At 38.8% G+C, this 27,566-nt stretch overlaps 1 protein-coding gene across 5 annotated transcripts in view; it reads left to right on the top strand.

Moving 5' to 3' along the window:
* The window catches only part of TMTC2 (transmembrane O-mannosyltransferase targeting cadherins 2), a 379,331-nt gene that overhangs the window by 252,850 nt on the left and 98,915 nt on the right, over positions 1 to 27,566 (top strand). For all 5 annotated transcript variants that reach the window (XR_012156727.1, XM_073327618.1, XM_073327617.1 and 2 more), the window contains exons 5-7: positions 18,669 to 18,754; positions 19,876 to 20,060; positions 21,641 to 21,719. Coding sequence is in view for 4 of the 5 variants with exons in the window: in XM_073327618.1 (XP_073183719.1) it covers positions 18,669 to 18,754; positions 19,876 to 20,060; positions 21,641 to 21,719 (350 nt within the window). In the remaining variant the exon portion in view is untranslated. The remainder of the gene's footprint in view (positions 1 to 18,668; positions 18,755 to 19,875; positions 20,061 to 21,640; positions 21,720 to 27,566) is intronic.

Below are 27,566 nucleotides of genomic sequence, written 5' to 3'. Positions count from 1 at the left end.
CCAATGTGATATATGCCATCATTGCCAGCAATGCCCCTCTGCCATGTATATTGGTCAAACTGGACAGTCTCTACGTAAAAGAGTAAATGGACACAAATCAGATGTCAAGAATTATAACATTCATAAACCAGTCGGAGAACACTTCAATCTCTCTGGTCACGCGATCACAGACATGAAAGTCGCTATTTTACAACAAAAAACCTTCAAATCCAGACTCCAGCGAGAAACTGCTATATTGGAATTCATTTGCAAATTGGATACAATTAACTTAGGCTTGAATAGAGACTGGGAGTGGCTTAGTCATTATGCAAGGTAGCCTATTTCCCCTTGTATTTTCCTCCCCCCCCCCCCCGACATTGTTGTTAAACCCTGGATTTGTGCTGGAAATGGCCCACCTTGATTATCATACACATTGTAAGGAGAGTGATCACTTTAGATAAGCTATTTCCAGCAGGAGAGTGGGGTGGGAGGAGGTATTTTTTCATGCTTTGTGTGTATATAATAAGATCTTCTAAACTTTCCACAGTATGCATCCGATGAAGTGAGCTGTAGCTCATGAAAGCTTATGCTCAAATAAATTGGTTTGTCTCTAAGGTGCCACAAGTACTCCTTTTCTTTTTGCGAATACAGACTAACACGGCTATTACTCTGAAACCAATTATTTCAATAAGGAACTGAGCTTGCCAAATTTCAGTTTACAGGTTGGATATCTTCACTGTCCCCACTATATGATTCTTCATATTTCTAAGACTACATTAGGTTGTGAGCACTCAACTTTTACAGCTGTAACCCCCGTCTCTTCCCTGGGTTACGCGGGAGCAGGCAACACTCACCTGTGTACCTGGGCATCTGATGTTGTTGACATTAAAAAGAAATCCTGAGTACCCCAGTGGTCATGTTGGATAAGCGGGAATCCTCTATCCACCCCTCTGTTGCAGTCCCTTTACTCCTAAAGGAAGTTAAAATTGGCGGTGCCTCCACCTGGCTGGCCCCGTACACACTCAGTGGTGTGCCTTGGGAACCTCCAGGAATAAACCCCTTCAAATAGTAGTAATAATAATAATAATAACCTGCGGCATGGGTATAACTCAAATACCAAATATAAAGAGTATACATCCAATATACTTAAATTAGAGCTAACACTCCTTTACTTAACAATTTAGGAAACAGGGTATAACAGACTAAGATTAAATGTCAATACTAATTTAAATCCACAGGGGCAGTTGAATAAAATCAATTAACAAATATAGGATACAGTAATAAAATTTCTGTAACTGGCATTTACACTGCCACCATTCACCCCACCTCGCAGTGAACACTCCTGTGGATTACTTGGATGGGCACACTTGAAGATCTGCAGTTGGAGACAGCACTCTGTTGGGTCCTGTGTATCAGCCCAGCCAAGGCAACAAGCTGCACAACCCCTCTGAAATTGGAGCTGGCTCCACCAAATGTCAGCAGCTCTGGGTCCTGGTTCGATGGGAAGATCACTCTGCCTCTCCTCAGACTCAGTCTCTCTGCTGTGCCCCTTCCCTTGCAAGTACTTTCCCAAACAAGAGTCAGGGCTACTCACAGTTCTTTCACTGCAGGCCCACCTCAGTCGGCTCTAGGCACAGCAATAGTCTCTGCCCTGGCTCCAGTGAAACCAGCAACAGCCTCTGAGGCTCTCTGCTCGATCAAAGCCTCAGCAGCAGTTTCTGGCTTCTTAGCAGCAGCTCCTTGTATGGACAGAGCTCCACAGCACCAGTCTCCCTCCTTTTCTCAAAAATGGAGTCCATCACCTGCTCTCCCTGTATGAGGAAGTCTCTCCCCCTTTCCCCAAGGCATCGTGGGAGTTGTAGTTTCTTAGGTTAGATTGCAGCGCACTGGCTTTTCCCTTGGAACACTCCCCCAAAAGTTCAGCGGCCCCTCTAGTAAAAGGTGCCTACACAGCCATAGGAAGCAAATGTTGTCAGGGAGGGTTTTTATAAGAAAACTGTATGTGAAAAATTGACTATAGGGTCAAATCCGGACCTCACTGAAGTAAATGGGAGTGTTTCCAGAGACTTCAGTGGGACCAGGATTTCATCCATAGGTATTTTGGCATGAGTAGAGAATATATTACAATATAATACTTAATGAGGAGTGTTAACTTTCTAAAACACAAACCAAATACTCATCCTGAGAGAACCTCATATTTAACTTTTTCAATAAATCTTAGAGATAAATTATCTACTGACTTATGTGTTGTATGCAGCCACATTGATTTCGGATGGATTGCTTGGAGTGTAAATCAGCACAGAATTTAGCCCTTTTTTATAAACCAAGAATTTGTGATTAATTTTAACATTGGAATTACCAAGGTAGTACTGCAGGAAAAAATACTATTGTTTCTTCTCCCAAAAGGAATAATATTTGGTAGAGCTAAGAGAAGAAACTACTTCTTCCTGGCTTTCCAGTCTTAGTTTTATTCATACAGTTTAAACCTCATGTTTTTTTCTGTTTGAATTTGCTACTCATTACTTCCCAAAGCAGAATTGCATTACAGTCTACAAGACAGTTTTGTCTATGTAATTTCATTTGTGTCAGAGTTGAGTCATGGTTAGGGTGCTCTGTAGGCATTTGTACTAGTAATTAGATATCAGCTTGAATATTTCAGCAGGTTTTCAATATATTCAGAAAGTCTGACTTCTAAAACCTCTGTAAAGTAGAAGTAGGCAATGAGTATTTAAATGCTGAGCCTTTTCAGTGAAGCTTATACCAATGAAACAGAAACATTACGTAAAGTACCATCAGTGAAATCCTGGCCCCATTAGAGTCAATGATAAAACTCCCATTGACTTCAGTGGAGACATGTCTTAAAAGATATAGGAGAACAATTTATTATACAAACAATAGTCTGTTTTGTGTATTTTCTAGGTATCATTCTAAAAACTGAATTCCATAGGTTTTTAATTTCTGCTAATATTTGCTATTGCTATTCCTCTCTACCCCAACATCTTTTGGTTTTCAAATTTCTAAATTTTCTGTTGGGAAATAAGAGTACTCTACCCAAGTAGTAATGAAATTTTAGTTTCTTCTAAATTCTTATTACAGAAGCATTTTACATACCATCTATAACTCTTTACTTCTACATGTATAGTCTCTGCTCAAATTTGTGTGTGCCAAAATCTTCCTGTCTTCCAGTGTTCGATTTCAAAAAAAGAAAACTTTAAAAAAAATGACAAGACTTAGTAAGGGAAGTGGACTGGACTGAAGGACTCAAGGATCTGAATATGGAGGAAGCTTGGAAAGATATCTCAAAATATCTGAATCCTGCATCCCAAGCAAGCGGGGGGTGGCAGAAATCATAGCAAACCAAAGTAGATGAACAAACATATCAAACAGGTTTTTGAGAGAAAGTAGAAACCCTATAAGGAATGGAAGAAGGGATGTATCAGCAAGGAAAGCTACCTCTTGAAGGTCAGAAAGTGTAGGGGAAAAGTGAGAACTGCCAAGCAGAGTTGGACCTTGCAAAGGAAATTAAAACCAATAGTAAAAGGTTCTTTAGCAGTATAAATAAATAGACAAGTAAAGAAGAAGTGGGGCAGGTAAACTCTGAGGATGGAGTAATGATTGACGGTAATCTAGGCATGTCCCAACAACCAAACAAACACTTTGCCTTAGTTTTTAATAAGGGTAATCAGAAGTGGCAGGATGTCTACTAGGAAGAAGGATCTGGAAATAGAACTGACCACATCCAAGGAAAGGAGGCCAAACTCAAACAGCTCAATGGGCCCAAATTGGGGGGCCTGGGTAGTCTCCATCCAAGAATATTAAAGGAACTAGCACATGATATTGCAAGCCCAATAGCAAGGATTTTTATTGAATCTAAAAATGTGGGGGTTGTATCCTGTCACTGGAGTATTGCAACTATGGTACCAGTATTTAAAAAAGGGTGAAAAAAATCAGGAAACAGAAAGACTGTTAGTTTGACCTCAGTTGTAAGCAGGTCTTAGAACAAATTTTGAAAGAGAGAGTGGTTAAGGACAAAGAGGTAAATGGTAATTGGAATAAAATACAATGTGGTTTTCCGAAAGATAGATCATGCCAGACCAAATTGATCTCTTTCTTGAAGAAGATAACTGATTTTCTAGACAAAGGAAATGCAGTAGAGCTAATCTATCTGAATTCCAGAAAAGCATTTGGTACAGCTCTACATGAAAAATTATCAGTTAAATTAGAGAAAATGGGGATTAATACGAGAATCCAAAAGATGAGTAAGGAACTGGTTAAAGGGGAGACTGCAGTTGGCCATACTAAAAGGTGAACTGTCAGACTGGAGGGAGGTTACTAGTGGAGTTCCTCAGGGATCAGTCCTGGAACCAACCTAATTTAATGTTTTCATTAGTGACCTTGGCACAAAAAGTGAATGTGCGCTAATAAAATCTGTGGATGACACAAAGTTGGGAGGTATTGCCAATATGGAGGAGGACTAGAATATCATACAAGAAGATATGGATGACCTTGAAAACTGGAGTAACAGAAAAGGGTTAAAATTTATTAGTGAATTTAGGGACTAACAAGAATTTTTGCTATAATCTGGGGACGTATCAGTTGGAGACGACAGAGGAGGAGAAAGACCTGGGCGTATTGTCAATCACAAGATAGCTATGAGCCGCCACTGTGATACAGCCGTGAAAAAGGCTAATGCAATTCTAGGATGCATTAGGCAAGGTATTTCCAGTAGAGATAGCGAAGTATTACCATTCTACAAGGCATTGGTGAGACTCCAGAATACTGTGTGCAATTCTGGTCTCCCACATTTAAGAAAGACAAATTCAAACTGGAAGAGGTGCAGAGAGAAGGGCTACTAGGATGGTCAGAGGAATGGAGAACCTACCTTATGAGAAAAGATGTAAGGGCATATTTAGTCTATCAAAATGAAGGGTATGGGGAGATTCAGTTGCTCTCTATAAATACATCAGAGGGACAGAGAGGATTTAAGGACCAATGTTGGCACAAGAACAAATGGCTATAAACTGACCATCAACAAGTTTAGGCTTGAAATTAGATGAAGGTTTCTAACCATTAGAGGATTGAATTTCTGGAACAGCCTTCCAAGGGAATAGTAGGGGCAAAAAAACCTAACTGGTTTTAAGATTGAGCTTGATGAGTTTATGAAGGTAATAGTATGAGTTGGCCTACAATGGCATATGGCCAATCTGCCACTGCTATTAGCAAATATCTCCAGTGACCAAGATGGGACACTAGAGAGGGAGGGTTTCTACAGGGAATTCTTTCCTAGGTGTCTGGCTAGTGGATCTTGCTGACATGCTCAGAGTCTAACAGATCACATATTTGGGATCAGGAAGAAATTTCCCCCCAGGTCAGATTGGCAGACACCCTGGAATTTTTTTGCCTGTCTCTGCAGCATGGTGCACAGGTCACTTGCTGGTTTAATTTGAAGTCTTTAAATCATGATATGAGGATGTCAGTAACTCAGTCAAATGCTATGGGCCTACTACAGGAGTGGGTGGGTGAGGTTCTGTGTCCTGCAATGTGTATGTTGTCAGACTAGATGATCACAATGGTCCCTTCTGGCCCATCTAAAGTGTATGAGTCTGTGTGTTAGTTTAGTGAAATATTCTAGGATTATCCATTCGCTGTATTTTTTGAAAAAGACGGTCTTAAAATACTGCTGTGGGAGCCCTCTATGCTGCACTTCAACAGCTGAAAAGCACTGAAAGCCACCTAACCTACTAATCAATGCTGAACTGTGTTTGAACCTGTATTGTATAGAGTTGGCACACTCTCAGCATATCCTCATGGAAACTAGATTCAGGGCTGTTTTTTCCTCTTGATAACACAAGTTCTCATGATTCAGGATGTGGGATAATAAGTTTAAATGTAGAAAAGGCTGTCACACTGACAAATTCCTCTTTTAAAAAAAAATCAGATTTTTTTCAACACTGAGTGCAAACCTGTTAATAACCTATTTGGAATGAAACAGTGCTTTGCCTGCCAGCTCTTCATGTGTAGAAAACCACAATTTAAATGTGTCTCTTAAAGTAATCACAGAAGTTGTCTATATAAAGTCTCATTGCATTAAGACATTAGCTCTCACTTATATGGAAGAGCAACACTGTATTGCTGCAATATATAATACTGTTCCAGTGGCCTTTCATGAGACCTATATGTTTTTCTCTGCTGTATGGGACAGTAATTTTCACAAGTAACCCTGAGAATCAGAACATATTTAATGACCTAACCATTCAGCTACAAGTTTCAGTCTTTGAAATGAAAGCTACTGTTTAACAGTACCTGCCCTGGAACTTTAGCCACAGTCTATTTAAACTTAATTTACCAAATTCCTCCCTCTGTGTGTGTCCTATCCAGTGCACAAGTTATGTGGCCTGCTGGGGCACATAAACTGCTCATATATCAGCTCTCTTTATTCAGGGGAAGGTCAGCCCAAAAGCACCAAAAATCAATACGACCATCCACAGCACCAGGAGGAGTAAAAAAGGGCAAAAAGAGTAAAAAGCTTCAGCTTCAGCAGGGTGGAGGCCCTCTCCTTAGTTTCTGCCCTGTGCCCCAGTGAGTCTAATGTCAGCCCTGTCTGCCACCTTTTTGTCCCCTTATCTGCACTGCCCAAGTGAACATCAGACAAGTAGCATTTGCCCTACATGGCTGAAGTCACAATGTGGAGGGGAGAAAGGAGGCTTTACTCAGTGTATGCCAGAGTGGGCTCTGTGAAAATCTAACTCTCTGAGTAGTCCAATTTGAAATCAGTGGAACTACATATAAACGATGGAGATACAATGGAACAAGAGTAAAGGTGGAAGAATCAGGCTGCACCAAATAAGTGTCTTATATTAACAAGCAAACAGGCTCCAAATAAGTGTCTTAGAATAGCAATCGGTATACAAGAGAGATCAAACTTGTTTGGTAATGTATCAGATACAGTTAGACGAAAAGTGTAATGAGTATTCCACAAACATGTGCATTTATCTCACTCACAGATGCTCTGCCTTTATTTTGTACTTGATCAGATTCTGCCCCCTATGCTCACAATGAGGAGTAGCTTGCTCCTTGAACAGTGCCACTGACTTTAATGGAATTACTCAAGGATTAACTACTATGCAACTTGAATGAAGGTGGCAGAAGGTTGACACGCTGTTTTGCATTTTAAATTATTTCCTAATGCTGAAAAAAGAGTGATGTACCATTTAATGTTAATGACTTTAGGTTAAAACAAAGCAAAAATTAAAAGCAAACAATACAATGCAAAACAAACAAAGGCTTCTAACGTGAATTTTATACTGCAAGGTCAAGCAAAGTAGGGGAAGTTTTCTGTTAAGGTTGACAGCTTAAAGATCCATGAGTGATGTCACTTTGTGTGTATGTTTGTGGAAATAGTCTGCTACACATGTGTACTTTGGTAAGCAGTCTGATACTGTGAACATATTAATTAAGCGCTCCAGCATAGCTGTATTTAGTGTTGACAGTGCATCTCCATGCATGAATTATCACTTGAGGAGCACGTACAGAATAAAGGAAAATTTAACTCCTAAATAACTCCAAGGGGGAAATGACAAAATTTACTAATTATTCCAACAGTTCTCATCAGGTAGCCTCTCATTCTGGATAATTTATTAAAGTTTCCCACAAATATAAGCCCCATTTAAAAAAAAGTTGAATTGTCCATTCAATTTAGACAATTAAATGAAGAAATCAAAAGTGAATCTGAAAGGGATGCATTGTCACAATACATTCAAATAACTTTCATTTCCTTTTTTATTATTATTGGTTTGGTTTGGTTTTACTTAAGTGTTTGGAAGTTAGTAAAAGGGCCAGAAGTCTTTTGTGTGTCTGTCTTACCGCATTCACTTGGAATGCTTGAACTTGTTCTACTTCATCCAGCAGATTTCAAGTACTTTAATTTCTATGCTCTCAAAGGCAAGTTTGCGTTATGAAGAATGAAGTTTTTCTTTCCCTAGGGAAGTAAAAAGAATGGATGCAAACCTAATGCCTGCAAATTGTGCTGTTGTAGCACTGGCTCACAATCTGCTTGGTACTTTGTACTGCAGCTGCTGTCTCCCCGTGCATCTTTTCCCACAAGGTTATGACTGGTATACAAAGGCTTGATCCACTTGTATCCTGGCCATCTGAGAAACTGCCTTTCTTTCTGTCATCTGTCCCGGCTGCTGAGGGCATATTAGTTAGTGGTAGCGATGAATGAACTAATGTGCAGTGTATTCTGGATATGGTCTTTAATTCAAGAACTTTCTTCCTCCCACTAGAAATTTACTGACTTAGAGCAAAGGTACCGCTCTTTCCTCAGGCATTTGTTATAAATGGTGCAGAGGAAGTGGTTGTGTGGGAGCACATTTAAGAAGGGAAATTAGTTGTTTGTTAGGGAAATTATCTCCCCCTCTCCCGCACCTTCCACTTCTAAAAGGAAAAGTTGGGAGGGGGAATGATGAGTGGAACTATCTCTGTATTTGTTAAACCTCACACATGAGTCCTGTACTCTTCAGAGGGGATATTTTTAAATACCTGCGATGAAATAAAGCCTTCTAAGTATCCAATCATGATATCAAGCTGATTTCCCCCCTACCAAGTCAAATCAGAATGGACAAAGTCTCCTATATTTAATGGGTTTCCCCTCTGAAAATGGAGAAACAACCTCCTCTCCACAATAAAACAGTGTTTAAATAATTCATAAAAAATTAAATAGTCAACCCAGTGTTAATCCTTTAGAGGCTTGCTAGTTCGTGGGTATATAGGAATTGGCTATTTTCAAAGGAGTTTGAGTAGCCACTGTAAAAGGAATAATGGACTCAACTTCTACTCCCGCTATTGCTGGTTTCTGACCTCATCTCAGACCAGGAACCAGGGGAGGGGCGGTGGGTTGCATTGTGTGCTGAGGTCAGGGACAGGAAAGAAATGGCTTGATACCAGTCTTCCACATGAGGCAAGTATACTTATTCTCCTGGTTTTAAAAACACTATAAGCCTCAAAGAGGGTGTGGTCTTCGATTGGTGCAGAGCTGAAGGATTCTAGTCTCAGCCTCATGGATCTCAGTTTTTCCACATGATGTCTCTGCCCAGGCTCTGTACGGTGGTCTACGTCCCCATCTTCCCTGGAAGCTTAGTCATACTCAATGGCTGAACTGCTGTTGCTTCCCAGCATCATACTTCATCACAAACATGGCTAATTTCTTAGGAAGGAAAAACTAATAATTCTCAAATTTGTTGTAGTTCTGTTCCCAGCTCTGCCACTAATGTACTTCCTTGGCAAGTCCTTTCGTACCTACCTATCTCACAGGTAGGAATGTTAGGAGGTTTAATTAATCATGGTTTTAAACTGCTTTCAGATACTCTAAAGGAAAATGTGAAATACCCATTGGAACTTTAATCACTGTGTAACAAAAACTTCAATTTAAATGTATTAACCAACCTGAAGAGAGAGGATTTCACAATTATTAATTCAAATTGCAGAAATCCATAGTCACCTGAGTCTTGAAATGATAAGAAGGAACAACTAGAAGATTAGCTCAGCGGATCCAGATACACTTAAAATTAGTGCCTTATTTCTAGTCTGAATTTGTTCCGCTTCAGCTTCCAGCCACTGGTTCTTGTTATGATAGCTCCTGTGTGTAAGACATTTATAATTTATAATTGATATGTTCTTTAACAGGAAACCATCAGCCCTGTGAATTAATAACTGTAATATATAGGCAGCAAAATGTTTGGTTATCAAAAAAAAATTAGCAAGCATAACATAATACTTGAGTGTTTATATTGTTCCATCAAATTTTTCTTTGGGTATGTCTACACTAAAAAGGTAAATTGACCTATATTAGGTCAACAGCCATTGCAATAATTACTGCTGTGGTTTATGTCTACACTACCCTCCTTGGGTTGGGTGGTGCGCATTCTCACCAGGAGCACTTCCACCAACTTAAGGGGGGCAGCATAGGGAGCTGAGCGCCTGGTCTACCCCACAAGCTCGCAGACTCCCAGTGGGCTGCCTCCCCCGTCCACTCCCCATTCCCTACTGGGAGCAGGTGGAAAGCTGCACAGGGCTTCTCCCCTACCGTTCCTCACCAGGAGTGTGGGGGGAAGCCACCCATGGCTTCTCGGCCCTGCTCGAAGCTGGGAGTGGGGAGCAGCTGGGCTCTCTAGCTGGGCTTTCTAGCTGTCATGCCATGAAATTGACAAGTCAGCCAACAGCCAATATAAGTAATGCAGTCTACGCAGACACTGTGTCATCCTAACACCACCAACATAAGCCTTACGCCTTTCATAGAGGTGGGGCTATTATGTCGGTGTAGTAGGGCACTTACATCGGTGGGAGGAAGGCTGTAATGTAGACACTGACATAATTAGACCAGTGTAAGTTGCTTTACATCGACCTAACTATGTAGTGCAGACCAGCTCTTAAACAAATAGGTGGTCTTTGGCTTTTCCAAATTACCACAATTATTAAAGGTCCATTATTCATTTTCCATGTCTTGTCTGCAACTGAGCAACAATTATTTGACAGTCATCCTGCAATTCAAGTAGGGCCTTAGGTAATGTCAATGTATACTTCCTTAGAAGTATACAAAACATATACCTGCTACTATTGGGAGCAGCTGCATGGAAGAAGGTACTCAGTGGAGGTCGTTCCAGCCCAGTGGTGAATTAAGCTCCATAGCCCCTTTTATTCCCCATGCCCTCCCACCACACTGTGGAAAGACTGGAGAGCCATGGGCCCATCTGCCTCCTAAAGGGAGCTTTTCGTGGACCTGAGTTTTGAGATGCAGAGTGGTGGTAACATCTGCACAGCTGTCCAGAATCCTGCACTGGTTCCATTGGCAGAAACAGGATTTGTCCCTTAATATAACAGCTGTCCATTCGCATAATGATGTAATGGAATACTGGAGCTGCACACATTCTGAATAATAGGAGCAACTCCCACATTCGAGCAACTCCCACATTCAAGCATCTCCCACATCTAGCGGAGATGTTATGCTCAAAATACTATGTTGCACAACTTTGCTCAAATAATTTTAGGAGCTGGAGAGATGATGAGGTAGTGATTAGGATCTTGATCTGGGAGACCCTGGTTCACTTCCCTGATCTATCACAGGCTTCCTGTGTGATCTTTGGTAAAGTCACTTAGTTCCCTATTGGTAAAATATGGATAACAACACTTCCCTGTTTCATGGTATTGTGACGATAAATCCATTAATGTCTGTCATAAATATAAAGGGAAGGGTAAACCCCTTTAAAATCCCTCCTGGCCAGAGGAAAAATTCTCTCACCTGTAAAGGGTTAAGAAGCTAAAGGTAACCTCGCTGGCACCTGACCAAAATGATCAATGAGGAGACCAGATACTTTCAAAAGCTGGGAAGAGGGAGCGAAACAAAGGGTCTCTCTCTGTCTGTATGCTGCTTTTGCTGGGAATAGACCAGGAATGGAGTCTTAGAACTTTTAGAAAGTAATCTAGCTAGGTATGCGTTAGATTATGATTTCTTTAAATGGCTGAGAAAAGAATTGTGCTGAATAGAATGACTATCCCTGTCTGTGTGTCTTTTTTGTAACTTAAGGTTTTGCCTAGAGGGATTCTCTATGTTTTGAATCTAATTACCCTGTAAGGTACCTACCATCCTGATTTTACAGGGGTGATTCCTTTACTCCTATTTATTTCTATTTCTATTAAAAGTCTTCTTGTAAGAAATCTGAATGCTTTTTCATTGTTCTCAGATCCAAGGGTTTGGGTCTGTGGTCACCTATGCAAATTGGTGAGGATTTTTACCAAACCTTTCCCAGGAAGTGGGGTGCAAGGGTTGGGAGGATTTTGGGGGGAGAGACGTGTCCAAACTACGTTTCCCAGTAAACCCAGTTAGAGTTTGGTGGTGGCAGTGGTTATTCCAAGGACAAAAGATAAAATTAATTTGTACCTTGGAGAAGTTTTAACCTAAGCTGGTAAAAGTAAGCTTAGGAGGTTTTCATGCAGGTCCCCACATCTGTACCCTAGAGTTCAGAGTGGGGGAGGAACCTTGACAATGTCTATGAAGCACTCAGATACAATGGCGATGAGCACCATATAAATTCCACAAGGAAATAAACAGTACTGCCTTCAGAGTAGGGCTTGAATAATGTGCAGTGAATAAGTTCTGGGCCACATATTGAACAATGAGGATAAAACAAAATATTCTATATTCATTCTGCAAGCACTATCCATCTTGTGCCCTAAATGAGGCAGGAGTGCTGTGGAAAAATTAGTGTGTGATCATGTCACTGAACTGTATCATAAAGCATAATCACAAGGGGGTCAAATTAAAGTTCTCCTTCGAGTAATTGTCCATATGCATGGTCCAGCTGTTGGTATGCATGTGCCCCAGGTGCTCAGGACCAGAGACTTTTTGGCCAGTAGTATTCGTAAGGCATGTCTGTCCCCAGATGCTCCTTGTGCTCTCCACTGAGGGCATATAAGGGTAGGGAATGCCTACCTCCATCAGTTTCATCTCAACCACCTCCTGCATTGTGACAGATCATTGGTGGTCCAGTGTACGCATCAGCCTCCTAGAACTCAAGGAGAGTCTGCAAGGTTTTTATCAGCAACATCAAGAGTCAGCACATGCAAATAATGATGGAAAATACAACCACCATGTTCTACAACAATCAAAGAGGAGCAAGATCTTCTTGCTGTATCAAGAAGCAGTCAGATTGTGGAACTGGTCACTCTGACAACAAACTTCCCTCTCAGCTGTCAACATACCTGCCCTGCAGACCTCCCTAGCAGACAATCTGAACAGACATATCTCATTGAATCACAAAATGGAGATCAAGGACCACATTCTTCATCACTTTCAATGAATGGGGCCACCCCCTTATAGAATTGTTTGCGACTTATTTTGCCTCAGGAGAAGTTCGAGCCCAGGTGCCCTGTGTGATGCTTTTCTTGTCCCATGGATGAGGGACCTTTTATACGCTTTCCCTCACGTTCCTCTAATTCCCAGAGTACTTTGCAAGGTCAGACAAGACTCCACCAAACATATTGATAGCCCCAGGCTGACCAAGGGAGTTTTTGTTCCCAGATGTCCTAAGGCTGTCCAAGGCCCAACCCTGACACTGGACTTGCTGTCATAGTTCAAAGGGAAGGTGCTGCACCCAGACCTCAGGTGTCTGCACCTCACAGCCTGGCTGCTGGATGGATGTCTAGCCTAGAAGTTTCTCCAGTCAGGGATATTTTGTTCAAAGCAGGAAAGACTCCACCAGACATACCTCGTGAAATGAATGAGATTCTCCCACAGATCTTGGTTGAGGTCACTCCTCCCTCATGAAGCACCTATACCAGTAATGTAGGAGTGGCTGCTAGAGCTGAAATGATCTAATCTCTCTGAGCTCTCTGAGAGTCACCTGGTGGCAATTTCATCATGTCATCTGCCTGTTGACAGCCACTCTGTCTTCTCTTACAGACCTGAGGTTCATAAACATTTCATGAGAGACTTTCCACCTGTTCAGGGGCCCCATTTCCCCTTAGGGCTTTAATCTAGTACTTCCCATGCTTATGGGGCTTCTATTCAAACCTATTGCGTCATGACCCCTTTTACATCACTCCACAAAAATCTTCATGGCAGAACCCTCTCCCTGCCAACACACATGATTGTCTTCCCTGTCTTCCTCAGGACTCATCCAAAGTACTTACTCAAGGTGGTCATGGAATTCCATCTAAATCAGCAAATCCACCTATCTGTGTTCTTTCCTCATACATGTAAGACAGAAGCGGCCCTCCACCCTTTGAATGTCAGAAAGCCTCCAGTATTTTATCTGCAAAGAAGAAAAACCATTCTGATCTTGTCCAAGGCGCTTTGTAGTGTAGTTGATGGACTGAAAGGCAAGGTCGTGTCTTCACAAATTCAAGAATCTTCTCAAAATGGATTTCAGAATGTGTGAAATCTTGTTATGACATAGCAAGAAGAGACCCACCTGCAGGGTTGAAAGCTCATTTCACTAGAGCCTAGAGAGCCTCATTAGCTTCCCTGAACAATGTCTCAATCCTAGACACATGTAAAGGCAGTGACCTGGTGCTCTGTTCATACATTTACCAAGCTCTTACAGAAGCCTCCAGCTTAGATGCTGGTTTTGTTAATGCTGTTCTCTAGTCCCTTCTTTCATAGACATCCCATAGTGGAATATGTATATAGATAGCCACTTGAGGGAGAATGAATAGTTACTTACCTTTGAGGTATGTTGTCCGTATGTACATTTCACAACCCCCTCTCCATCTCCTTGACCTCGGTGTCCTCTCACTTTATATTTTGTAGTTGAGAGGAAACTGATGGCACTAGGCGCACCCTGCCCTTAAATGCCCTTGCCAGACAACACAAAGAGCATCAGGGTGCAAGCTAGCTGTATGGCTACAGCTGGCCAAAAAGTCTACAGACTTGAGTGCGAGGGCACATGCACACCAATAGTGGAATGTGTATATGGACAACACATCTCAAACTCCAGTTTCTGAATGGGTAAGTAACTTGGCATTTCCTAGCTTTGGAGTGGTTGACTTTGCAACCTGCATGTTCTTTTCACATGGCTTTTTGTATGTAATAATACAGAGGTTGGATGAGAGTGATCATTTGTAATGTCTGTGTATATGCCTGTTTATTTTGTTCATGGATGAGGTAAGAGCTGATTTTTGTACTGAAGACAGAAATAAGCCTACCTCTTAAGCTCTACTAATACCAGTGCCATTTCAGGAAGACAATGATAATTGTGCCATCCTGCAAGTCAAGTGTTTAAATTACTGTTTCCAATTTCATGAAAGCATTATTTTCTTAACTGTTTATCTATTTAATTAAATATTTTTATCCTCATTTTTGGCAGTGATCCAGGCTGGTTATCTTTCAAAAACAGTCCCAAAAAAGTGTGACTTAATTTTATTCAACTAAAAAATTTATTTTGGGAATTTTTCTTGAAATCCTTTCTTGATTTTGTTTAAATTGAATCTAGAACTAGATGCACATAAATCTACTCAGTCTCATGCTCTCAGAAGCCACAGGGAAAGTAATAAGGTGTCAGAGGTCAATCAGAGCCAATTTCACATAGGAAAAGAGGTAGTTTAATGGCTGATCAAGGTTCTCTAGGTCATATACATCCATTTTTTCATTTTACTGAGACTCATACTAAAACAGAAATAAAAGTCTATTTATTGGAAGTCAATATTCAATCTCACACCCACACAGCTTGTTGTATCTATATGAACTTTAAATAGCTAGTGCAACAGCTGCAAAAAGGTGTTTGTGTACTGAATGAGAAAGGGGAAAAAACTGAAACCATGTAGCATAAAATAATTAATCCGAAGTGCTAGTACTAAAGCATGCAGTAAAAACAGGGAATTACTTCAGTAGTAGTGACAAATAAGTGTGTTTTTAATCCAAATAGTACAAACATCATACCAAAGTAATTCATTATATTCAAACTGAACAATTAATCCGTAATTTTCTCACTATGCAAAAATAATAAGAATTCATAACAGAGCTTCCTCAAGCACAGAGGTTTATAAATCCAAGGATTTAAAAATATAGGAAAAACAAATGCAAAAGGCATGATGACTTAAGAATTCATAAGAGATCATGTAACGCTTGTGCTTGGTGTTGGTTTTATATATTTGTGATTATTTCATTGAACTAAAAATCTCATAATAATAAGAAGTCTTTAAGGACAAGTGCTATATAACCAAAGCTTAACAGGGAACAAAACTAAAATTCTAGAAGATTTATTATCTATGTGTTATATTATCATTGCTGAATCTACCTGGAAGTCAGTGGGCATGCTGCTAAACTTAAAAAGTGACCTTGTATTTAAAAATAAATATTTAGAAATCAAGAATCTTTTAGAATTCAAGTCATATTCATTGTTTCCCCCCCCCCGATGGAACAGAAGTAACTTTTGTAATATCTTTTTATATGCAACCACTGTGTTTCTTTAAACAAACACTAGACATGAAAGTTGCTCTGTCATTGACTCAAACTACAGTATGTGGGAACTACAAATAAGCAGCCTTGATACTGTGAGCGATTTGAGCCACTTAATACTAGATTATCCTGAAAACATTAGGGCAAAAGTGAGGCTGGCTGGTACTGATGAAGAGACAGTAAAGATAAAAGGCAAACACAGAGTATATCTCTCCGTAAAGAAGAGACTGTATTTGCTCTCCTCAAGTTTAGTAATCTTTCTCAGTGAAAATTATTCCCCCTTGTCTAGGATTTAGAATTTAATATTTTCTCTCTTAACTTTCATTTCATAAGGAATGCATATATGCAGAGGACTCTTATGCTCTTTCTGTCGGGGTGTTTTTTCTGTAATGAGTGTGCGTGTGTCTTCTGGCTGCAGTGAAAAGGATTTTGTTGTTGCTTTGTTTGTCTGTTTTTTGTTTAAAATAAAGCCCTGGTGCCTTTCTTTACTCCTGAAAGAGCAAACGGCAAAAGTTCTTTAAAAATTAATCATAATTCCTTTTGAAAAGAGACATATTTTCATGAGAACTGTTAATCTCTTAATACAACTGGAGCCAGAAAGAGGAGATTGTGTTTATGCCTGTTTGTGTGTAATTTATCAGATATTCAGTATTACCAAGAATAAGTTTCTGTGCTCACAGATGGCAGGGAAGTGCAAGTTCTTTCTGTTTATGCCCTTATTGTCCCTAGGTAAATAGCATCTGAGAACTGTTTATAGTCCTGAATCGGCAAAGCACTTAAGCGAGTACTTAAACTTTTAATCACATGTGCAGTACCATTAACTAAAATGTATTTGTATAATACAGCAAATTTCAAAAAAATATTAATTTGAATTTTCTAAGCTTTTTTTGTTTTCTTGTGAATTAAATCTCCACTATCATATTAAATGTAGCATTTTTGGATGTTCATTTATAAGTCACTCAAATAAGGTGTATATTATAAGTTAGCTGTGCATTTATCTGTTTGCTTGCGCACACATATATTTAAAGAAACTTCCTGTAATGCATAGTCAGTACCCCATTGTCAGGCAATCAAAACCAAGAAAAAATAGTTGGCCCTAATAAGAAGAGCTGGTCAAAAAATGAAACAACATTTTGAAAAGATTGATTTAAATTTTTTTTTATTATTATAATGTGTCATTTGATAACACTTTTAATCAATGTAAAAAAAATTTAGATCCAGTTACAAAGCACATTGGAAAAACCACTAATAATGAGAAATAAATACCCAGTATTTTAATTGTCAAAATCCAATTTCAAAATTTCATCATAAATCTAATTGTAGAAAATTTTGACTCGCTCTGTTAATGAGGGTTGTGTCCAAGATGTCATGCCAAGTTTCAAATTACAGACGTCAGCTACTTTTTCTGCAGGCCTCTATTCAATTCTAGTCATATCTTGAAAATAAAATAAATGAAAAATAGGAAAAAGGTATTTCCCCCACTCATCTGCTGGCTTAACTCAAAAGTGGCTGACTGGATTTTGCTCAAACTGTCGTAAGTGGGGGAAATCCTCTTTGTATAGAGATCAAACATGACTCATCCTAATGTGTTCATTTTGAAAAGTTATGAGAATGTAAAAATGAAGGGAAACAGGAGAAGTGTTTTAAAATGGACAAACTGTTTTGCAGCCTAAACTGTAACGACCACTCCATTAGTGGTTGAATAATGGTTAAATGGTTGTACGAGCAGGGGACATGTCTTAGCACAACAAGGTCACAATCCTTTTTGTGCTACGCTAATATCAGTAATTAATCATAAGATATTTTTTAAAAAATCTTAGTTTTAAACATATGCATCCATTCATTTAAAACATCCTTTCAGATCTGCAGGGATACTGAAAAGCTTTGGGGGAACATTCATTTAAATATAAAGCTATGAATTCATGTCAACAATATACATGGCACTTTTTCTTAATTTTCCACAAACATTCACAGATATAGTGTGTGTGTGTGTGTCTGTCTGTCTGTGTATTTAATTCAAAAGAATGTTTTTTGAAAGCAAAAGTTTAGTTAATACGCATGTATGTGTTCCCATGGAAGTTAGTCCTGAAGGATTCACACGTCAGTCTCTTTAATATACTTTCTCCTGTTACTAAAGGTTGTCATCCAACCGCAGGGTAGAAACAGCAGCATGTGAGCTAGGTGACCAGTCACACACAATCATGAATATTCTAACCAAATAGCTCAGACAACCTATAGGCTGAAATATATTTTTATAAATTGGTTGATGACAAATTTTGAATAACAAACACATTCATAACAGTCAGGTCCTTTCCAGTCATGAAAAGAAAAAAATGAAAGATTTAGTGCAAATAGCTCACCAACCTCTATCTGCATTAAAAAAATTTATCCCTAAAAAATCTCTCATGCTCTTGAATGTATAAATGAATCACCATTTTCCTAGGAAGCTGACACTGCTGCATTTTAGTAACCGTGTAGGCAAAGGTATATGAATGCACCTGACACCTATGAATTAATCCTATTTTTTCAACCATAATAATAATGTTAGTATTTGCGAGTAAGCATTTTATTTATTTATTGCTTCTCTGAAATACAAATCGGTATATTTTCCTTTTGTTACCTTAATTTTGATTTTAATATTTTCATTTCCTCTGGGGTGATAGAACACTGCTCTGGTTTTAAGGTAGTCCTTTACAGTAAATTTCTATCTCCTTCTTTTTTTTTTTTCCTGATACAGAGGATTACTGCTGCAGGAAAACAGCAGGTTTTCAGAAGCACTACACTACTATAAACTGGCAATTGGTAGCAGACCCACATTAGCTTGTAAGTAATTCAGTAGGTTTTTTTACATTTCTTTTCTTCCCTCATCCTTGAACTATTATAAAGCTAGAATGAGAAGGATAACATGCGCTGTATTTAGGCTTGGCAGAATTTTTTTTATATATAATTTCAATGGATAATATCAGTGTTTTATTTTTCAGCATTTCTTCAATTTTTATCTATTTTAAATTTTCACAGTTGTGGGAAATAATGGGGGGCTAAGACAGCAATTATTTAATGACAGTAGATGTTGACATTCAAAATGTTAAAGCTTTATAACCATTAAAAGAAATTTTCAACATCACACGTATCACCATGTAGAAAGTAAATAGCCTTTTTTAATCAACAAAAATCTAATTGTTCCAAGCCTAGATATATTATAAAGTAATATTCCACGAACCACATTAACTGTGAGAAGTCATGCATATATGGACAGTTGTATTTAAGGAAATTTGTTCTCAATATTAAAATGAGAGGGAGAAATTTATTTTACTCTTCAGTGAGCTGCAAAACAATCACTCTGTTGTTCAACATCTGCTCTCTGATAGACAATGGGCTACAGAACTGAAAACAATGGCACGATCCCATACCATTCAAAAGAATGGGCTGGTGAGCCATGGACACTGTGACTAAAATATATGACATTGATGTTTGTTTTCTGATAGCCAGTCTCTGACTTTAATGAGTGGTGAGTCAATAATACAAAGTTTTTGGAATTCCTTATTGGGACAATCTTCCACTAGTAAGATTTGTTGTTTATTGCCGGTGACTAATTCCAATACCATACCAGTAGACTCTAATTGCAGGTTGTTGAGTCTGTTTCGTATCCCCTTGATTTAATGTATTAATTTATTTATGTATTGGAGGCAAGGTGGCTCATGTTTTCTTTTACATTAAAAAAAAAAAGTCTGCCTAATATATTATGTTTCTAAGAAAACAACAGCCAACCTTCAGGGGAAGTTCTATGGCCTGTGTTGTGCAGGAGGTCATACTATGTGATCACAGTGGTCCTTCTGATTTTATAATCTGTGAACATGAATATCTTTTGGTTTAAAACGATAACAGGTATGATGACATAGTGGAACCCCGCTAAAACATGTAATATTTGTTTATTCTCCTAACAGCTGCCTATTTAAATACTGGTATTATCCTGATGAATCAAGGAAAGACTGAGGAAGCCAGGAGGACGTTCCTGAAGTGTTCAGAGATCCCTGATGAAAATTTGAAAGATCCTCATGCTCACAAGAGCTCTGTTACCAGTTGCCTTTATAACTTAGGAAAACTCTTTCATGAACAAGGACATTATGAGGTGAGGACCCAATTTTCCCATCCCATGCAAACATCAACACTACCCCTCCCAACCCCACAAAAAAGTCCTTATAATAAATAATACCCATCATTTATATACAGTAGCACCTTTCATCAACAATGTCAAAGTGCTTCACAAATATTAATTGATTAAGCTGTACAAATCCCCGGTGAGGTCGGTGTGGGAAAGTATTATTCTTCAACAATTTACAGAGAGGGAGGCAGAGCTGCAGAAATGTTAAATGACTTATGCAGTGATGCATAGCAAAATAGTGTTAGAACCAGAATGAGAACCGATCAAATCTGGGACTTTTTGCTTTCTGCAGTTTGGTCTGTTTCATGAGATTGTTGTCATAAATGGCTGAAGTATATCTGAAGCCACTGGGGAGTGTGTATTAAAGGTGGCCTCTGTGCCTGAATAGCAAAAGATGAGAATCTGTTACAGCCCCAAATAGGGAGTCCATGGCTCTTTAGCTCAATCTGCTTTGAGCTCTGGAGGTCCCCAGTGGTTCAGCCACTGGTGAGTCAGCAAAGATAGCAGCCATCATATATACAGATGAAAAGACCTCTGATAAGTATTTTGCCTGCTGGAGATATACTGAGAGCTTGGTTGGATGGGTCGGGGTGTTTTGGTTTTGTTATGCTGTTCCTGTCCAGCCAAACTTACTTCAGAGTGGTAGTTGCATGAGGCTGTGATCCATGTAACTTTTTCTGACTGCAACATATAAACTTTGCTGCTTATGATTAAGTACACACATGCTGTTCAGACTCCCCTACATCCAGCTTCCTTTTTCAGCTCTATCAAATGGCAGTGATTAATGTGTTAGATTTTTATGTCTGCATTTTAACCAATCTTTAAAGATAAGAGAGCAGCAACATACTATATGGCTGTGCTGTGACTGTACTTAGAGTACTATGTTGTTTATAAAAATCTATGGATGGGCATGGTTTTCAAAGGATAAATAAATGACAGGTCTCTTCCCGGGGTACTTACCTTCTAAAATAGACTTTACATGGTCATGCAAGTATGTTTTCCAAAGGACTCTTAGTACTTACACTGAACAGCATGCATCTCCAGTGTGCCTGCTGAATGAAACATTCGTATGCGATCATGCAATTCAAGTATATAACATCATGCATATGCACAAGAGAACACAGGAACCTTAATTTTGGCATTTCCAGACTCCTGAGTGCTCCTCCTTTTTTTCCTCATCCATGTTCTTTCCCATGGAGGAAAGATTCAATAATAGGATCTGGATTCTATTGTTAAGTGATACTAGGCAATGATACTTTATTATTAGGGTGCTTATTGTAACAATCTGATATCAATCTGAGCAGTCTGTCGGTCCACAGAATTTTGAATCTGTAACAAGACACGCACAAATGGAAATCATTCAGACTGGTGTTAAGGAACTTCACGTCCCTTGTTGATCCTTTTATAAATATGATCTTCCTAGTGTATTAGTAATGAAGATATTTATTTCTTTTTTTCATTCTGGGAGGGTAGCTAGTACCTAATTCACATGTGAAAAAGTGCTATTGAAAATGGTGCTTTAGTAATGTTTTTCTTTCCTGTTTCAGGATGCCCTTATGGTTTACAAGGAAGCAATACAGAAAATGCCAAGGCAGTTTGCACCACAAAGCTTATACAACATGATGGGTAAGAGCAATTATAATATCACAGTGATATTCAAGGAGGCAGAGTGAAACTAGAGTACTTAGTCATACAACTGGAGCTCAAGTGATTCAGTTAATTAATAAAACCAAATTAATTTCCTCCAATAGATCTTAACCATAAGTAGGTTCCAACTTCAGAGTTCAAGTAACAGCAGTAGATTTTCTTGACAAACCCCAGTAGATGGTTACACAAGTATATTCTTGGTTTCTTTCTGAGTGTTCCTACAGCACTTAAATACACATCGTATTGATTGCAGTGGTGCCCACCTGTAGAATCTCCTACCTAATATCTAAGAAGCTTTATGTGTACTATTTAGTGTGACTAGTGGAATTTTTCATTCACTAAGCCACCTCCCTTCCCCCATTCAGTTACCATTGCAGCCAGTGGGAGTCTTTTCATTTATCTCAACACAAGATGGATTAAGTACTGAATCACTAACATTATTACATGAGGAATATTTAGATTGTATTATTAAATAGCATGCTCATGGGCTCACAATCCAATTTGGATGCTTTATATCAAGGGTGGCAAACAAAGAGTGGAGAAGAGATTGAGTAAGGTGAGGTCTACAATAAGAGAATCCAATAGTCCCTCTGGATCCAGCTGATTCCTGCCCTTTCAAAATGTTGAAGGCAGCCTCAGTGCATTGCATTGTCAGTTTTGGTTTCTTTTCTTAAAAAGTGAAATTATTTTTTTCTCATTTTCCAAAATATAAATGTAAAGAGATAGAAATTTGAGTTAGATAAATCACTTGACTTAAAACCTGATATAACCAGGTGGCAGGTCCTAAGATCTTGCATAGAGATACAAAACTGTTTAAGTAGGACCCTGCACAGAAATGCATCTGTTTCTGTTGACTCACCTTAATGTCTGAATTATGGTGGGGTTCGGGGTCCTGTGAGATCCAATCTAAGATACCAAAGAGTTTGAGTGTGTTTCTGAAGTACAGAGAACTAGGGTAATTGTCAGAGAAAAAGCTCTAGGAACAACTAAGCTCAAGAGAGAGGTCAGCAGGGGCTGGGATTGTTATTCTTTAAAATAACAATAAATGAAAAGCCCAGGAAAGGGAGTAAGTTTGAACTATATCCCTTGTGAATGTGTGTGGATGCGCTGAATCGAGAGGGGGTTAGTTTTCACCGATACTTATTTCACCAGAAAATGCAGATTCATGTTGAACAAAACATTCAGCAAATTTGTCAAATTGTTTTGGTAAAAGAAAAACTAACTAACTGAATCCAAAACAATATAAACATTTGTTTTGACCTTTTCAAAATGTTTATTTTTTCTATATGAAGCAACTTTGTTTTGAATTTACTTCAGTTTTATTTAAAAAATGATTAAAGCTTGAAAATGAAACATTTTGACCTGAAACAACCATTGAATTTTATTTTTCTTAATTTTTTTTATTTTTATTTTTTACTTTTTGATTTCCAAAAAATGTTTAAAATTTTCATTTTGGGTCAACTCTACTTTTGTTTTTGGTATGACCAGCAAACCAAAAAAAATCAGCTATTTGCACAGCTCTAGTGGAGAATCATTGAAGGTACCCTAGAGAGGATTATGATCCAGTGGAATCAGATAAGTTTTAATTTGGACAGGATAGCAAGCAGTATACCCTTCAATGTATACTGTGCAACGAACATGACTCGCACTTACGCTAAAGGGACTTTAACACACGCATTGAATGATTTAATTGGGGATTGGTCCTGCTTTGAGCAGGGGGTTGGACTAGATGACCTCCTGAGGTCCCTTCCAACCCTGATATTCTATGATTCTATGAATCAAGATTCTGATCCTCACTCCCCAAGTTACTTGTTTTGTGTGTGTAGTTTATCTCCCTTTAACAAGATACTTTAAGTACTGGATGATGAAACAATTATTCTAAAACTGCAGTTTGATCTGGTGCTTTTTCAAAGCCTATGTCTTAAAACGGTTAAAGGTGTAAATTCAAAATTAAATATTTGTATTGCCATGGTGATAGCATTACTTGTTTTTGATTTTCTCTAAACCACACTCACTTTGGCAATGCGTATTTATTCACTGTTGTTACTTTTCTGGAATACTGAATCTCATCAGATCAAATCAATGGCTAAAAGTCTTGCTTTTTGACTCATTTTTTGTTGATAAATGGTCTAGGTTGTGTTACCAATTCATCAGTTTCATCTGTCAGCATGCACTGATTATCCTATCAAGCTGACCAGCAACAGCCATAGTTTTGTTTTGTGAATTAGACAGCTGCTTATTATTATTGCCCTATCAAGACCTTTGGCAATTGTAGTGTCTAGATAGAGCTGGACAAGTTTGACTCCCCTTTTGTGTGCAAAAGTATAATTTCAAAATCTTGAACAAAATATGATTTCCAGTAGCAAAAGTTGCAAAATTATAGTAAAAAATATTTCTGGTAAAACAGATTCTGTAATATAAAATGGGTGAGTTACCCTTTCCTCCTTTTTCTTTGAATGAAGTGATCCTATGAAATCATTGTTTCGCATAAGTACTGCTGTTTTAAAATAGAAAATAATCCCAAGATTTGGGTAAAAATAGATTCTTGACTTAGTACTTTACCTACCCCCTGTCTATATGTAAGAGCTAGTGTTGCCTTTCCCAACTCGTTTTATAAGCACAGTCCTCATGCCACACGTCCAAACTCCTTCTTTTCCTGGGATTTGGATTAATGAGCAAACAAAACAAAAAGATGACATACAGACCAGCTCAGTCCCGCTGTTAGGCTTGGCTACTCCTAGGATTGTTTCATCCATTGCTTTACTCATGTTCTAGAGCCTCTCTCCTTTAAACGGTCAGACCATCTCTCTTAATAAAAAGTCACCTGCCTCAGAGTCAACAGAGCTCACTGAACACTTTTCCAGAAGGATCAGTGCCTGCTAACAAGGTTGCAAACAGTGCTAGGCTGTTACAGGGCTAGATAGCAAATATAACTTTCCCTAAATTTAGCATTTCTGGATAGATTGCAATGCTAGAGCCAACAGACTAAATACATGCAGCCCACCATTGAATGTACCTTGCAGATCGTATTTATGAATTGGGCACTGGGATGTGTGTCTGTTTTTGTATATAAAGTTAAATTAATCAACATGTTAGCTGTATAGCTATTGTTTGGATGTATTATTTTAGGTAAGCTTGCCTGCCTGCTTCTTGCAAGGCTTTGCCTATGAATAAACTTTTGCATTAGGTACAAAATGGGCAACTGTTAGGATCGAGGTCTGCCAGAGCCCACCTGCTTGTAACTGCAGGAATTTGACAATCTGAGCTATGCCCACCCAGTTTATGGTGGATATCTGCTCAGTGCTGCAGAGGAAAAGGGGAGAATCCTGGAATGCTCTCAGTATATGCAGGAGAAGCCCTTCCCTATCTCAGATCTAGTGTGTGTGACCAAGAATCTCCATAGCTGAACATATAATCCAAGAATATAGAGGATGTGAGGCCAATCACCTCCAGTTGGCTTTGTGATTAAATTTAAGCCTCAACCACTTGCTGTCTTGAGTACACAGCATTAAATGCAAGTGTATGATTTGAGAAAATGTTTCATCTGATTTGATAGCCATTTCCAGCTATCATTCCAGGGATTTAATGGGGCTTTCCTAGAGATTCCGCCCATACAATGTACATTATATACTCAAAGGAGTATAAACAGGAGGCTCATAGTTTTTACTGTATTAGGATTTGAACTCCAGCTCTCCAAGTGCATTATCTCACCCACAGTGTTAAACCTTTGCACCACCTGTTTTCCATGTTTTGTGTTTCTGTACTTTTCTTGTGCTTGTTCCCATTGGCTTTTTTACTCTAGCAAGCCAATGACTCATTCCTTCATTGTGCCACTTTGACTTTTTGCTTTTTAAAAATTAGGAACTAGTTTGCCTCTTAAATTAAAAGGGAATCTTTGACCCAGAGGATCAAGTTATCCATTTGGCTTTGTGTTTTGCTCATGGTATGAAAGGCAGGGCCAGGAGACCTACGTCGGATGTTCAAAGTTCATGTGTATGAAAAGCCGCAGTGTAGATTTTGGTATTCTATCACTGTGATTTATTTTGCCAGGTGTGCAGCAACCAAGCTAAGGAAACCATGTGTTTTGTTGGCTGTGTACCAAGAAAAAAAATTATTTATTTTTCTTTTCTTAAAAAGAAAAACACAAAACAAATACAAAATTTAAGCCTTTAAACTGGAATTAAAATAATTATTCAATATTCTGTGTGGGGTTGGCTTGGTATAAATTTTTTCTATGGCATTCATCTTTGATATAAATTTAAAATAATGTACTAAGGTTACAGAGATTAATTTGCTTGGCATTACAACATGCACTACAAAGGCCAGAGTCCATCTTAGCTGCATTAAATAGGTAATATATTTTGTTTAAAGTTTCAATTAAAACCTGGGGTCAAAAGATATAATGGTCCTCATGGGATCTTGAACATTTCAATGCCAATATTAGGATTGCTTAAGGATCAGGCTTGGGTCTAGAAGTCTTTTGCTTTCCTGGAAATATGATATTATACAGTTGATTGTATTACACTGCTTTTAAAACCACACAGGCCCACCTGCTACAGTAATTCATGCTTCTGCCAGTTTAGTGGTGTGAAAGAGAGTGAAATGAACTGCTGGAGCTTTATGTTAATATTGAGAGATAAAGGGAAATATATGGATAATGTTGTTCAACTTATTGAATGGCAAATGCATGTCATCCATCTCTGACTATTTTTCAAGAGCATTTCTGTTAAGCTTGATAACCATTTTTGATGAGAGAGCTTCTTTTGTAAATTGCATCTAATACTAGGTGTACTGAATAGTATGTGTACACAATGCAGATTATGAGGAAAAGTGGGGAACAGAAAAAGAGGGACATTGGTGGAACTTGTGACTTTTTCATTGATTTATAGACTTTAAGGCTGGACGGGACCATCATGATCATCTAGTCTGACCTCCTGCTCATCACAGGCCACAGAACCTCACCCATCCACTCCTGTCATAGATCCATAACCTCTGGCTGAGTTACTGAAGTCCTCAAATCATTATTTCAAGACTTCCAAGTTACAAAGAATCTACCATTTAACACTAATTTAAACTTGTAAGTGACCCATGCCCCATGCTGCAGAGTAAGGGGAAAGCCCCCAGGATCTCTGCCAGTCTGATCCAGGGAAAAATTCCTTCCTGACCCTAAATATGGCAGTCAGTTGGACCTTGAGCATTTTGGCAAGACCCAATAGCCAGACACCGGGGAAATAATTCTGTCGTAACTCAAAGCCCTCCCCATCCAGTGTCCCATCACCGGCCGTTGGGGGATATTTGTTACTGGCAGTTGCAGATCAGCTACATGTCATTGTAGGTAGTCTCATTATACCACCCCTTCCATAAACGTATCAAGCTCAGTCTTGAAGTGAGTTATGTTTTTTGCCCCACTGCTCCCATTGGAAGGCTGTTCATAAATGAAGTTACCACTCAGTCTCGTTCTCGGCCTTCCCAATTTACCTCTAAAGATGTGGCTCATGTGCAGATGCTGAGCACACGTGCATGGTGAAAAGTTACTATCCATGGCAAGCTTTCTTCTTTCAGTCTCTTGGAAGTTAAATGATTTCTCCTTGTTGTTCTGCTACATTACACATGGACGGAAACCAAGCTGTCTTACACCAGTGGAAGCCATGTATAGTACAGGTGGGGGAGCCAGATTTTACATCTGGCATAGAAATAGAGGTTCACATCACGAATATGAAGATTTAGCACAGACAGAGGAGTTTCTGTGTTGATGGTTATAACATAACTATCGCTTTATTTGATTAGTCTTTTGGGTGGATGTGGCCATTTGTACAAGCCTGTTAA

The sequence above is a fragment of the Lepidochelys kempii genome, chromosome 1 (genome assembly GCF_965140265.1).
Source record: "Lepidochelys kempii isolate rLepKem1 chromosome 1, rLepKem1.hap2, whole genome shotgun sequence".
Taxonomy (NCBI): domain Eukaryota; kingdom Metazoa; phylum Chordata; order Testudines; family Cheloniidae; genus Lepidochelys; species Lepidochelys kempii.
This window is presented reverse-complemented; position numbering and strand designations above follow the sequence as displayed.